The sequence below is a fragment of the Thalassophryne amazonica genome, chromosome 13 (assembly GCF_902500255.1).
Source record: "Thalassophryne amazonica chromosome 13, fThaAma1.1, whole genome shotgun sequence".
Lineage (NCBI taxonomy): Eukaryota > Metazoa > Chordata > Actinopteri > Batrachoidiformes > Batrachoididae > Thalassophryne > Thalassophryne amazonica.
Window position 1 is genome coordinate 43,911,167 of NC_047115.1, and position 15,312 is coordinate 43,926,478.

General features: G+C 40.1%; 1 protein-coding gene across 2 annotated transcripts in view; it reads left to right on the forward strand.

The window, feature by feature from the left end:
* Positions 1-5,489, forward strand: part of rrbp1a (ribosome binding protein 1a) — a 35,643-nt gene extending 30,154 nt beyond the window's left edge. The window contains exons 19-26 of one of the 2 annotated variants that reach the window (XM_034184690.1): positions 445-537; positions 635-706; positions 1,450-1,533; positions 1,772-1,828; positions 4,594-4,677; positions 4,772-4,870; positions 5,125-5,268; positions 5,377-5,489. In XM_034184690.1, the coding sequence (XP_034040581.1) occupies positions 445-537; positions 635-706; positions 1,450-1,533; positions 1,772-1,828; positions 4,594-4,677; positions 4,772-4,870; positions 5,125-5,268; positions 5,377-5,415 (672 nt within the window). In that variant the 3' untranslated portion in view covers positions 5,416-5,489. The remainder of the gene's footprint in view (positions 1-444; positions 538-634; positions 707-1,449; positions 1,534-1,771; positions 1,829-4,593; positions 4,678-4,771; positions 4,871-5,124; positions 5,269-5,376) is intronic. The other variant, XM_034184691.1, reaches the window with a different exon arrangement.
* Positions 5,490-15,312: the final 9,823 nt, after the last annotated feature.

A 15,312-nucleotide genomic window follows, 5' to 3' on the forward strand; every position in this document is an offset into this window, starting at 1 on the left:
CCTCCCCCTCCCAAAAAAGTCCCCCATAACAAACATAGGACTAATAGAGTCAGCGAGTGGGTTTGCAGTATTTTTGTAATTAATTGTAAAAGCTGTTGTGTAAATGTTGTGTTCTGATAGGTACAGGGGCTATTGACTCTCCTATTTTGGGCCATGTTGGCATCTGTTAACATGCACAGTGAGCATAATGTAAAATAAAGACAGATAGGCTTATGAAGTTGCTTGTGACGTCTTGTTACAAACTGCAGGGTTCTGGTAGCCACTAAGACCACTGTTGACTGGCAAAGGTGAGTATTCACACACAGGCCTCATCTCAAATACCAATACTCTTGGGATAGGACCACAATTACATTTGTGCTCTGAGTAGGATGGTGGAATTTGTGCTTCGATTTCTGTTAAGTGAATTCACCCAGAGAAAACTGGTTTCACTTCTCTGCTCTTTAGGAGGGAATGCTCAAAGATCTGCAGAAGAGTGTGGAGGAGGAAGAGCTGGTGTGGAAAGCCAAGATGACAGAGTCAGAGGAACAGCTGAGGATGGTCGGTACTAACTGCTTTTCAGCTCTTGCACTGTTTACTCACAGTCACCTTCATTATTATTGTTGTTGATGGTTAATGTTCTCTCTTCCACTGTCAGGCTTTGGAGAAGACCCAGATGCTGGAGGCGTCGGTTGAGAGCTTGAAGACAGAAAACCAACATGTGATGCAGGTGTGGATTTTGCTGATCACTTCCACAGATTGCAGCCAAATCAATACAGATGGTGCAACTTTTTACTTAACTTTAAATTTTGGTTGTTCCACAAGGGATTATTCATTAAAATTTTGTCAATGTTTTATAAGTTGATTGGAAACATTTCTTTCTCCAACATTTGGCAAGTACTGTTCATATGTTGACTTTGATGAATTAAAGGCCATGTGTGGCAAGCATCTGATCATACACAAACATCCTTAAAGTTTTATTTTGTTGCTTTGGTGATTCAGTAGACTATTGGTCGTTTGTTGTTGTGGGACAGCGTGGTGGCAAGGTGGTTCGTGCACTTGTTTCCAAAACAAGGTTCCTGTCTCTAGCCCGCCCATGCACCGCATAATGTGGAGTTGCATCGGGAAGGGCATGAATCAACATGCAGATCCATATTGGACCCCGAGCAAAAAGGGAGAAACCAAAAGAGAAAAGAAACCTGTGTATTGTTGTTGCAGTATTTCTAGATTGCAATCAAGAATCATTTTTTTTTTCCTTCTTGTTTACTTTGGAGCTCATTTCATAACCTCAGACTTCGTTGTGATTCAGGCACACTTATTTTTCCTACATAAGTTTTAAAAGTAATTAGGAATTCCTTTGTTTATAGCCCTGGTTTAAATAATTAATTCAAAATTTAATACTTTGACATTTAAGCTTCCTTTCGAAATGATGTGGGTGTGTCACCGATTCTTCTGGTTCTGTTTTGTGATCAGCTGAAGCTGCTGCTGTCAGAGTGTCAGAGTCAGCTGGATTTGGCCCAGAAGGAGGTGCAGGCACACAAGGAGGAGCTCACTCAGGTGACTGCATGGCTATACCCCCCCCCCCCCCCCCGTCTTCTGTTTCATTATGTTCACATTCACTTTGCTGTGTAATCGATGTGAAAGGTATCTGATAACTACAAGACATTATATACTTGAGAGAATCAGTGAGAACCGCCTGTAAGAAAACGGCTGCATAACGTGCAGGCAGCTTGTAGCACAAAGGATCTTCATGGATGAGATGTAAGCAGTGACTGGCGACGACTTCCTGTTTCAGGTCACGGTGAGGGCTCAGGGAGAGCAGAATGGCCCAGCTGAGTCTCAGCCAAGTCAGGTCAGGGTGCAAATTTCAAAGCGCACCCTTCGCTCTTGGTCTGAGTACTGGACACCAACAAGGCCACACACTCTAAAGCAGCAATTCCCAAACTTAAGAACGCTGTAGCCAACTTTAAAATCTGAAGATCTTCTCCATCCCACTAAGTCAGATAAATAAAAATAATACATAATTTGAATCCCATGGCCTCTGCTTTTTTTTTTCTTTTTTTTCTTCTGATTATATTTTTAACAATTATGTTTTGTAATATTTTGAACTTTGTTATAAAGACATTTTTGTTTATCTTGAATGACCTCTCATGAACCACCTGCAGTACTTTCACAACCCACCAGGTGACCATGGCTCATACTTTGGGAATTGCTGCTTTTAAAGTTTTCCTTTAAGAGAGTCTATAGAAAATGTAATTTTATTATTTATTCCTTATTTACTCTGAGCTTTTTGTGATCAGGAGACATTTCCTCGCTAACACTTTTATGATTTTGTTTTTTTGGGGGGGCAGGAGGTTGTGCATAACAAATGACTCTGTTAAAGGGGCCTTGTAAAGTCCTTGAAAGAATTGACACACCTGGATTTTAAAGTGCAGAATTTTAGATAGATCTAGAATTAAATACAAGTGAATGGATTTTGTATCATCAGAGTATTAAACTGTTCAAAATTTAATATTCTGACTAAAAACTAATAAATAAAATGCTTTTGAAATAGAAACATAGACATAAAATGTACATCTGACACAGTTACTAGTACCTTTTGAAGAATTTACATTAAATCACTTATCCTGTTGGTGTTCTTCTGATTTACAGCAATCATTAAGAAATATAAACCATATAGCAGTTCTGTCTGGAGGAGGCAGATCTCAAAAACTGAGTCAATGTGCAAGAAGGAGACTAGTGAGGAAAGCCACCAAGACACTCATGACAAATCTGAAGGCGTGACTAACTTTTGTGGATGTGATTGGAGAAACAGCACACTCAACGTTTAGCTGTTGGATCATTGTTATTTTACATTCTTATGCTTAAAATTCATGGGTGTCAATAATTCTGACCAGGACTGTATTTCTAGTCTGTTACTCATCAGCTGTTTAAACTAACTACTGTGTGTAATGACTAAATGCACTCTGCTCCACCTAATTCTATCTCTGTTTACTGCACTTACCATTTTTTTTTTTTTTTTTTTTTTTTTTTTTTTGCATGGTCTCCTGTTTCCAGATAACTGTTCTGAATAATTAACAGATGCTAAATTTCTCTTTAGGCTTTCATATAAAATATCTCAAGGCTGTTTTATGCTTCTCAATCTTTATATTTGTGAACCAAATTCTGATATGGTTTATATGTTTGAGATAATTATAAAAAAGTGCTTCTTGCCTGCTTCATCGCGATGACACTTGCTGTGCTAATGCACTTTGTACTCATGTCAGAATAATTGAAACAGGAACGCACATTGTTATAATGATGAAACTTTGCCGCACTGCTGCTTTGGGCAGCACGGTAGCTTAGTGGTTAGCACAGTTGTCTCACAGCAAAAAGGTCCTGGGAGTTTGCATGTTCATCCCATGTTTGTGTGGCTTCCACCCCCACATCCAAAGACGTGCAGGTTAGGTGAATTGTAAAGTTTAAAATTGTCCAGGTCTCCCATGTAAAAATGATCTTGATCTTAATGGGACTAACCTGGTTAAATAAAAGTCAAATAATTTGCTGACACTAAACTGCAAAAAAAAAAAAAAAGTGCTACAAGACATCTGCCCTCATCTTGTGCTCCTTGTTTTTCTTTTAATTACACTGGGTTCTGTGGGATGAACTGTGCACACGTGCTGCACATTATTCAAATATAAATAGTGGTGGAGATGATTTTCAGTCATCAGTCATGACACTCATGCAAAGAGTGAAGATGTAACAATGACATATAGGAGATGGAATTGCATAAAAAAGTAGATCACCAGTTCAGAAAAAATGTCTTGAGAAAAGCAGAAACCCAGGTTTACATAAGGAAGGTGAAATGTGCTTGTTAATGGTGGCCAGCAGCTGTGTTCCCACTCCCACAATTAATGTTTATAAAATTGATTGACAGTTGTGAATCGATTTTTAGAATCGTACACATCTGCATTGCAATGCCTCCAAGAATGCCCCAACAAGACACCTTGAGGTACTCTGTCCTAAGCATTTTTGTCAAGTCCACAGAATTCACATAAACTGGTTGACATACTCCCAAGCGCCCCCCCCTACAAAACAAAAAAAAAAAGTAGCTGTCACAAACCAGCAGGAAAATCTGTGAATGTGACTGCTCAAATGTAATTGAGAACACCTCAGTAGCTGAGGTACAATTTTCTCATGTTTTCAAAGCTAAATGATTAATTGCAAAATGAATGAATGTAACAATCATGTGCTTGCACAAGCAGAGCTGCAAATAGTTTATTGTTGATAACTTAGAATTGTGTATGTCAGCACCTCTTACCAACAACTCCCAAACTACTACCTGGGCAGAAGCATAAAACTGCCTTAATAGGAAACTAACGGCACTCCAGTTGAGCAGCTTGTGTGTGTGTGTGTGTGTGTGTGTGTGTGTGTGTGTGTGTGTGTGTGTGTGTGTGTGTGTGTGTGTGTGTGTGTGTGTGTGTGTGTGTGTGTGTGTGTGTGTGTGTGTGTGTGTGTGTGTGTGTGTGTGTGTGTGTGTGTGTGTGTGTGTGTGAGAGATATGACACAGCTGCTCTGATGCAAATGTATGCACACAACCTTGTCTGTCTGTATGTTTACTTATGGTTTTATTGCCAGATTGAATATGAGCTGAATCAGATGACAGAGAAGCTGCACAGGGAGGAAGCCCAGAGGCAGCAGCTCTCAGAGGAGTGTGAGCAGGTATCAGCCGTCAGCACTGTATACACTCTGGGCCTTGTCACATTAGAATAGTAGAATTCAAGTGTGAGTAAATGTCGCTCTTGTCATATTCGAGGCTCAGAAGACTGTAAGTAAACTTCAGGCTCAGCTGGATCTTCCGAAGGATTCTGAAGAGTCTCCACAAGCTGACACGGAAGATGTTGGTCAGCTGAAGGTGCAGTAACACAGAATAGCCAGATCCAATTGTGTGATGGGCATTTTGCTATCACTTTGTGATCCTGATTTTTGGTGTATGTGTGACAGTCTAAAACTTTTATGTTCTTTGTGACCTTTGAAGCCTCCCTAGTAAAGTAGTCTTTATCCTACATGAAGACCTGCTCTTGTTTTGTCCAGTCTTTGTTTTTTCTCAAATGTGCTCTTGGCCTTCTAGTGTTTTCAGGTTCATGTTTTGTACTGCTGTCAAAACAGGAGCGTCTGGAGAAAGAGAAGAAGCTGTCTAAAGACCTTGGCAATGCAGCCACGAAGCTCCAGCAGCTTCTCAAAGCAACTCAGGAGCAGCTGACCAAAGAGAAGGACACAGTGAGGACACTGCAAGAGCACCTAATGGCAAAGGTGAGAACACTGTGAAGATTCTGTCCCCCACAGCCTGACTATCTAAAATACATTTCTGAAAGCATTGTTTTAGTTTCCTTCCTTACTTTTTTCTTTTCTGTTTCCAAGGGAGAGTATGTGGAGTTGAAGGAAGGAACATCTGTCTGAGAGGAAGTTTACCATTGACACTACAATAAACCTACCAAATATGCCTTATAATTACCATAGTTATGCATTCCAAAGTTATTATTTTACTGTAGTTGATGGCATTTGTTGCAACAGTAGAAATCAGTGTTTTATATGATGAACATTTCAAAGTAAGATTCAAGGAGGAAATCCTTGCACGAATTTGATTGCCGCGCTGCCATGCAATTTGTCATGCCAATGCGACCCGCTTTGTCCCGCTGAATGCTGCGCTTTGTGCCGCTTGACACTGTTATATAAAATAATTTTGTAGCGGATGATGCATTTGCTCTCGTAATTTCGCTGATGAAACCATTCTCTCATCACTCCCGGAATCACAGAGAAATTATCTACAGCTGCAGCTTTTCTTGTTTGCTTCATAAGGTGGAGAACGCATTTAGAATCATCTGAGGTAATTGTAATGGATTGGTAAAACAGTTGCTTTTTCATTCCTTCTTATGAGTTTGATAATGTATCTGTAACATTATGTCTATTGTGGATGTAACATCTCGTCATAATGGTTCAGATGTGCTGCCCTGCAGCAGTGAGACACATTGAGTGACACAGTGACGCACAGTGTTTTCAAATAGATTGCGCAATGTTAACTTCTATATCAGAAAATTAATGCGTGCAGAGAGATTTTGAACATTTCAAAACTTTCTTTGTGCACTTGCATGCAGCTGTGCACAGCTCACACAGTTTACGAGTTTACCCTGGCATGCCAGATTGTGTGCCAGTGCGGGGTTCAAGGTCGTGCAAGTGTCAAGATACCTTTACATTCCAAACTAAAACTACCCCATAGTTCAGTGTTAAAAGGGAAACTGATTGTACGTCAAACGTACATCGACCTGTGCAATTACTTTGTATGACTTTTTTTAATGTGGTTGAATGTGGCAACATGTTGTGGTTCAACAATGCAGTATAGTTGGGGCCTGCTCCCCTCTGTAGCTGGCTGCCAACAACACAGTATGAGTTTGAATTTGTATGAATGAATAAAGTGCAGTGGTGCCATATGCAATGTTTGTACTGGACTTTAATGTAGAAGTGTGATGAATGCAGACCAAAAATCTTGGTGGCTCACCATGATTATTTATACGATATGTGAAGGCGCACGACATAGGATGTATACACACATTGTTTCAAAAATTAAAATAAAGAGCAGCAGCCTACATGGAAGAGAGTAACCATGTTAAAAAAACTGATATGCTCTTTCTGTGCTCAGAGACTTTCATCTTGGGAGAGATGGCCACAGTGTTACAATTCCTATCTTGAAGTGAAAGTGGATGTCAAAGAAACACTGACATCCACATTTCAACGAGAAATGTTTAATTAAATATACTTCTATATAAATACACAATTATGCTCACAGTAAGACCATATATCAATGTAAAATAAAGAGGTCCATATACAACCCCTGGCAAAAATTACGGAATCACCGGCCTCGGAGGATGTTCATTCAGTTGTTTAATTTTGTAGAAAAAAAGCAGATCACAGACATGACACAAAACTAAAGTCATTTCAAATGGCAACTTTCTGGCTTTAAGAAACACTATAAGAAATCAGGAAAAAAAATTGTGGCAGTCAGTAACGGTTACTTTTTTAGACCAAGCAGAGGGAAAAAAATATGGAATCACTCAATTCTGAGGAAAAAATTATGGAATCATGAAAAACAAAAGAACGCTCCAACAAATCACTAGTATTTTGTTGCACCACCTATGGCTTTTATAACAGCTTGCAGTCTCTGAGGCATGGACTTAATGAGTGACAAACAGTACTCTTCATCAATCTGGCTCCAACTTTCTCTGATTGCTGTTGCCAGATCAGCTTTGCAGGTTGGAGCCTTGTCATGGACCATTTTCTTCAACTTCCACAAAGATTTTCAATTGGATTAAGATCCGCACTATTTGCAGGCCATGACATTGACCCTATGTGTCTTTTTGCAAGGAATGTTTCCACAGTTTTTGCTCTATGGCAAGATGCATTATCATCTTGAAAAATGATTTCATCATCCCCAAACATCCTTTCAATTGATGGGATAAGAAAAGTGTCCAAAATATCAACGTAAACTTGTGCATTTATTGATGATGTAATGACAGCCATCTCCCCAGTGCCTTTACCTGACATGCAGCCCCATATCATCAATGACTGTGGAAATTTACATGTTCTCTTAAGCCAGTCATCTTTATAAATCTCACTGGAACGGCACCAAACAAAGGTTCCAGCATCATCACCTTGCCCAATGCAGATTCGAGATTCATCATTGAATATGACTTTCATCCAGTCATCCACAGTGCACGATTGCTTTTCCTTAGTCCATTGTAACCTTGTTTTTTTCTGTTTAGGTGTTAATGATGGCTTTCGTTTAGCTTTTCTGTATGTAAATCCCATTTCCTTTAGGCGGTTTCTTACAGTTCGGTCACAGACGTTGACTCCAGTTTCCTTCCATTCGTTCCTCATTTGTTTTGTTGTGCATTTTCGATTTTTGAGACATATTGCTTTAAGTTTTCTGTCTTGATGCTTTGATGTCTTCCTTGGTCTACCAGTATGTTTGCCTTTAACAACCTTCCCATGTTGTTTGTATTTGGTCCAGAGTTTAGACACAGCTGACTGTGAACAACCAACATCTTTTGCAACATTGCGTGATGATTTACCCTCTTTTAAGAGTTTGATAATCCTCTCCTTTGTTTCAATTGACATCTCTCGTGTTGGAGCCATGACTCATGTCAGTCCACTTGGTGCAACAGCTCTTCAAGGTGTGATCACTCCTTTTTAGATGCAGACTGAGCAGATCTGATTTGATGCAGGTGTTAGTTTTGGAGATGAAAATTTACAGGGTGATTCCATAATTTATTCCTCAGAATTGAGTGAGTCCATATTTTTTTCCCTCTGCTTGGTCTAAAAAAGTAACCGTTACTGATTGCCACAATTATTTTTCCTTATTTCTTATAGTGTTTCTTAAAGCCAGAAAGTTGCCATTTGAAATGACTTTAGTTTTGTGTCATGTCTGTGATCTGCTTTTTTTCTACAAAATTAAACAACTGAATGAACATCCTCCGAGGCCGGTGATTCCATAATTATTGCCAGGGGTTGTAATTGTTTTAGCAAGTTTTCAGAGTATCATGCAGCAGTCTCTTATTAACGTGACGAAAAGCATAAAAAAATACATTTTTGTAGTATAATGTTCATTTGCAATTATCATGTGGGTTCTCTGTTTGACTGCAGCATCTCTGGCGCGCAAGGGATTATGCGATACGTCAATAGGGAAAATTGCCTAATATCTATATGTGCTGAAAATTTTGTCAAAATCTGTGCAGTAGTTTTGATGTAATCCTGCTAACAGTAATCCTTCAAAGCCTATATAAAGTGAAACGATTCAGGATCCGGATCAACTCCAAAATTTAATGGGTTCTTCCATGGACAGATATGTATGTGTTGAAAATTTAGTCAAAATCCATGCAGTTGTTTTGAGGTAATCCTGCTAAGTAACAGACAGACAAATAAATCAATCATCAATCAATTTTTTTTTATATAGCGCCAAATCACAACAAACAGTTGCCCCAAGGCGCCTTATATTGTAAAGCAAGGCCATACAATAATTATGTAAAACCCCAACGATCAAAACGACCCCCTGTGAGCAAGCATTTGGCTACAGTGGGAAGGAAAAACTCCCTTTTAACAGGAAGAAACCTCCAGCAGAACCAGGCTCAGGGAGGGGCAGTCTTCTGCTGGGGCTGGTTGGGGCTGAGGGAGAGAACCAGGAAAAAGACATGCTGTGGAGGGGAGCAGAGATCGATCACTAATGATTAAATGCAGAGTGGTGCATACAGAGCAAAAAGAGAAAGAAACAGTGCATCATGGGAACCCCCCAGCAGTCTACATCTATAGCAGCATAACTAAGGGATGGTTCAGGGTCACCTGATCCAGCCCTAACTATAAGCTTTAGCAAAAAGGAAAGTTTTAAGCCTAATCTTAAAAGTAGAGAGGGTGTCTGTCTCCCTGATCTGAATTGGGAGCTGGTTCCACAGGAGAGGAGCCTGAAAGCTGAAGGCTCTGCCTCCCATTCTACTCTTACAAACCCTAGGAACTACAAGTAAGCCTGCAGTCTGAGAGCGAAGCGCTCTATTGGGGTGATATGGTACTACGAGGTCCCTAAGATAAGATGGGACCTGATTATTCAAAACCTTATAAGAAGAATTTTAAATTCTATTCTAGAATTAACAGGAAGCCAATGAAGAGAGGCCAATATGGGTGAGATATGCTCTCTCCTTCTAGTCCCCGTTAGTACTCTAGCTGCAGCATTTTGAATTAACTGAAGGCTTTTTAGGGAACTTTTAGGACAACCTGATAATAATGAATTACAATAGTCCAGCCTAGAGGAAATAAATGCATGAATTAGTTTTTCAGCATCACTCTGAGACAAGACCTTTCTGATTTTAGAGATATTGCGTAAATGCAAAAAAGCAGTCCTACATATTTGCTTAATATGCGCTTTGAATGACATATCCTGATCAAAAATGACTCCAAGATTTCTCACAGTATTACTAGAGGTCAGGGTAATGCCATCCAGAGTAAGGATCTGGTTAGACACCATGTTTCTAAGATTTGTGGGGCCAAGTACAATAACTTCAGTTTTATCTGAGTTTAAAAGCAGGAAATTAGAGGTCATCCATGTCTTTATGTCTGTAAGACAATCCTGCAGTTTAGCTAATTGGTGTGTCCTCTGGCTTCATGGATAGATAAAGCTGGGTATCATCTGCGTAACAATGAAAATTTAAGCAATACCGTCTAATAATACTGCCTAAGGGAAGCATGTATAAAGTGAATAAAATTGGTCCTAGCACAGAACCTTGTGGAACTCCATAATTAACTTTAGTCTGTGAAGAAGATTCCCCATTTACATGAACAAATTGTAATCTATTAGACAAATATGATTCAAACCACCGCAGCGCAGTGCCTTTAATACCTATGGCATGCTCTAATCTCTGTAATAAAATTTTATGGTCAACAGTATCAACAGCAGCACTGAGGTCTAACAGAACAAGCACAGAGATGAGTCCACTGTCCGAGGCCATAAGAAGATCATTTGTAACCTTCACTAATGCTGTTTCTGTACTATGATGAATTCTAAAACCTGACTGAAACTCTTCAAATAGACCATTCCTCTGCAGATGATCAGTTAGCTGTTTTACAACTACCCTTTCAAGAATTTTTGAGAGAAAAGGAAGGTTGGAGATTGGCCTATAATTAGCTAAGATAGCTGGGTCAAGTGATGGCTTTTTAAGTAATGGTTTAATTACTGCCACCTTAAAAGCCTGTGGTACATAGCCAACTAACAAAGATAGATTGATCATATTTAAGATCGAAGCATTAAATAATGGTAGGGCTTCCTTGAGCAGCCTGGTAGGAATGGGGTCTAATAAACATGTTGATGGTTTGGATGAAGTAACTAATGAAAATAACTCAGAACAATCGGAGAGAAAGAGTCTAACCAAATACCGGCATCACTGAAAGCAGCCAAAGATAATGATACGTCTTTGGGATGGTTATGAGTAATTTTTTTCTCTAATAGTTAAAATAAATGCAGGTGATTTTATGTCCTTGGCACACGTAATTATTTAAGATCCTGAACTGGATTAAATTGGCCTGGACCTCATCAGCGGGTCACCAAAATGAACAATTTTAAGATTTAATGATTATTTGATTCAATGGGCGGACCAGAAATGCAAGGAATATGAATATTAAGATTTATTAATCTTTAATATAGAAAGGTCCTCCTTGTAGGGACCCAGGTAAGTCACGCCACATTCGTAGAGCAATATTTAATTAGAATTACACTCAACAAAAATATAAACGCAACACTTTTGGTTTTGCTCCCATTTTGTATGAGATGAACTCAAAGATCTAAAACTTTTTCCACATACACAATATCACCATTTCCCTCAAATATTGTTCACAAACCAGTCTAAATCTGTGATAGTGAGCACTTCTCCTTTGCTGAGATAATCTTTCCCACCTCACAGGTGTGCCATATCAAGATGCTGATTAGACACCATGATTAGTGCACAGGTGTGCCTTAGACTGCCCACAATAAAAGGCCACTCTGAAAGGTGCAGTTTTGTTTTATTGGGGGGGATACCAGTCAGTATCTGGTGTGACCACCATTTGCCTCATGCAGTGCAACACATCTCCTTCACAGAGTTGATCAGGTTGTCAGTTGTGGCCTGTGGAATGTTGGTCCACTCCTCTTCAATGGCTGTGCGAAGTTGCTGGATATTGGCAGGAACTGGTACACGCTGTCGTATACGCCGGTCCAGAGCATCGCAAACATGCTCAATGGGTGACATGTCCGGTGAGTATGCCGGCCATGCAAGAACTGGGACATTTTCAGCTTCCAAGAATTGTGTACAGATCCTTGCAACATGGGGCCGTGCATTATCCTGCTGCAACATGAGGTGATGTTCTTGGATGTATGGCACAACAATGGGCCTCAGGATCTCGTCACGGTATCTCTGTGCATTCAAAATGCCATCAATAAAATGCACCTGTGTTCTTTGTCCATAAGACGCCTGCCCATACCATAACCCCACCGCCACCATGGGCCACTCGAACCACAACATTGACATCAGAAAACTGCTCACCCACACGACGCCACACACGCTGTCTGCCATCTGCCCTGAACAGTGTGAACCGGGATTCATCCGTGAAGAGAACACCTCTCCAACGTGCCAAACATCAGTGAATGTGAGCATTTGCCCACTCAAGTCGGTTACGCGACGAACTGGAGTCAGGTCGAGACCCCGATGAGGACGACGAGCATGCAGATGAGCTTCCCTGAGACGGTTTCCGACAGTTTGTGCAGAAATTCTTTGGTTATGCAAACCGATTGTTTCAGCAGCTGTCCGAGTGGCTGGTCTCAGACGATCTTGGAGGTGAACATGCTGGATGTGGAGGTCCTGGGCTGGTGTGGTTACACGTGGTCTGCGGTTGTGAGGCTGGTTGGATGTACTGCCAAATTCTCTGAAACACCTTTGGAGACGGCTTATGGTAGAGAAATGAACATTCAATACACGAGCAACAGCTCTGGTTGACATTCCTGCTGTCAGCATGCCAATTGCACACTCCCTCAAATTTTGCGACATCTGTGGCATTGTGTGATAAAACTGCACCTTTCAGAGTGGCCTTTTATTGTGGGCAGTCTAAGGCACACCTGTGCACTAATCATGGTGTCTAATCAGCATCTTGATATGGCACACCTGTGAGGTGGGATGGATTATCTCAGCAAAGGAGAAGTGCTCACTATCACAGATTTAGACTGGTTTGTGAACAATATTTGAGGGAAATGGTGATATTGTGTATGTGGAAAAAGTTTTATATCTTTGAGTTCATCTCATACAAAATGGGAGCAAAACCAAAAGTGTTGCGTTTATATTTTTGTTGAGTGTATATTTTATTACCTCAAAAATTCCAGGGCTAATTAATCAGTCTCAAATATGAATGTGAAAGTCATAACTTCTACATACGACTGACCAACACTTTTTCCACGTGAACACACTAAAAATAGCAGCAGGAATATTTACATTTTATTTACAAATATACAAGAAAAATGAACAGTTGACTGGCATTTTGAGGATATGAGCAATGATTAAATTTATTATGGACACATTTGTTACTCATGAGACATTGAAAGAAAACAGTAAAATAAGTGTAAGGAATTAAGTAAATAAATCTGATTCGAATTTGGCCAATTATTAAATTATTAAGTGAACTGGTTTAAAGTCACTTTGCATCCATTTACAACAAAACCCTTGCTGGAACCTTTTACGGGTATTTCGCTGGTCCATTGAAGAGGTGGTTCTGATGAACCTTTCGTCCGACTACTTTGTGGTGGACATTTACGGCCTGAACTTGCCTGGTTTTGGGGTTAAACCGCTGGTTTTCCCCGTTGGTAGCAGGCAGTGTTGGCTTCATTTGGTTTGCTGACAGGATGGCTGATGCATCTGCAGGCAGGTCTGTCGTAACTTGATTGACCCACAGACAGTGGTGTCAAAAGTACACACATTTGTTACTTAAGTAGAAGTATAGATACTGCAGTTTAAAAACACTCTGGTAAAAGTTGAAGTATCAACTCAACCTTTTTACTCAAGTAAAAGTGAAAAAGTATGTGCTCCAAAACCTACTTAAAGTATAAAAGTATAAAGTAACCTTAAAAAAAAAAAAAGTAGATGCCACTATATGAATTGAAAGCTTAATTTAAAAACTGATTCGTTCTACATGTGACCCAAAACCCAAAATTACCCCCCAACACCACCTGCACAAAAATGTTTCAACTCTAGAAGCTCTGAAATGCAATCTGGGACTATTCCAGACAATAAACTGCAGTGAGTGCAGCATCCATTTAGTGAAGGAAAAAAAAAAAAAAAACACAACTTTCCTTGTTCAAATTCATTCCAGTAGTATTCTGCTCTTACTAGGATGCAGCAGTTTTCTAGTTTGGCAGATAGTTCTGGAGGAAATCACCGAAGAAATTAACACATTGAAAATATGGTTTGACCGAAACAAACTGTCATTAAACTTAAATAAGACAGGGATGAAATGGAGGTGTGAGAGTCACTAGGTGTCCACAGGAAACATTTATTTCTGTATGTATGTATTTATTTATGTATGTTCATTGTTAGTTGCTTTTATATTTTCTCTTGTGTTTCTATTCAGGTTCTTTTTGCCTCTTTCTCTAAAATTGTATATAATAATCATTAGATTATTAATATATAAACAAAAATAAATTTAAGAAATATTACAATTTGAAAACAAATGCACCCGAACGTGATGAGAGCTGCAGTTGCTTAATGCTATGTTTTAACATTGAAAATGCCATAGACATGCTAACGCGTTAGCGTCGCTCCCGTTTTTAAGTTATAAAATACATCTATCAGCTGTTTCAGAAGACCATAACAGGTCGGTTCAACATAGAAACGGTAAATAATACTCACAGAAGTATGCTCTTTAGGGTTTTAGCGGGGGAAAATTAAACGAAAGAAAGAATAAACGAAGCAATAGGTCGAAGGATTGCTTCAATCTGCGAACCACTGCTTCGATTGGTTCACGGTTCAAAGCAAAGCCACGCTGCAGAAAAGTTGATTACAGGCGACGCGTGGAACTCCTCCGCACGTCTGTCTCAATGTGCCGAAAAAGTGCTGATGTCCATGTCTTTTTACAATTCCTGTGCTAGTCAGACGACATACCAGATCAAGACAGCGTACAGTTTAGAAATGAACGGCACATTCCACTGTTACAGGAGTTTTTGTCATGGAATGAGGAGAGGAGTTCTGCGCATCACGGTGGAGCTGCATGGCGCAAAGCAACGCCGTGATGAAGCCTCACAGGACATCTTGGGGCATGTCCAGCTCATGCTCAATTTCTCGGATAATCACAAGACTGAAAAGCAACCAAAAGCCGTCTGAAATCCACCTGAAAGCCGTCCTGAGAGACCAACACGGAGGTGGTTTTGTGCCGCGTAATGAACGGCTCCGTGGCGCGTCCCTCCGCTTTTCTTTCCATGAAAAAAACTCCTGTAACAGTGGAATGTGCCGAAAAGGTGCTGATGTCCACGCCTTCTGCCTTTTTGTGAAAGTCAGACGACGTCCCGGATCAACAAAGCCTTCACGTTGGAAATGATCTGGTTGTAGGTAGTGGCTTTGGCTTCCTGCTTCAGCCATTTTTGTGTACTTATGGTTGTGTTGTGCAATGCAACGTGACTGAATCGCTGGAGGAAACCATTGCTTCTTTGCTCTGTCCTGTTTGGTTCATTTCTTTTTTGTTTGTCTTATGTCAGACTGACCACCATGCCTGGTGGTGTACTGTGGCGCCCCCTTCTGCACCGATGTG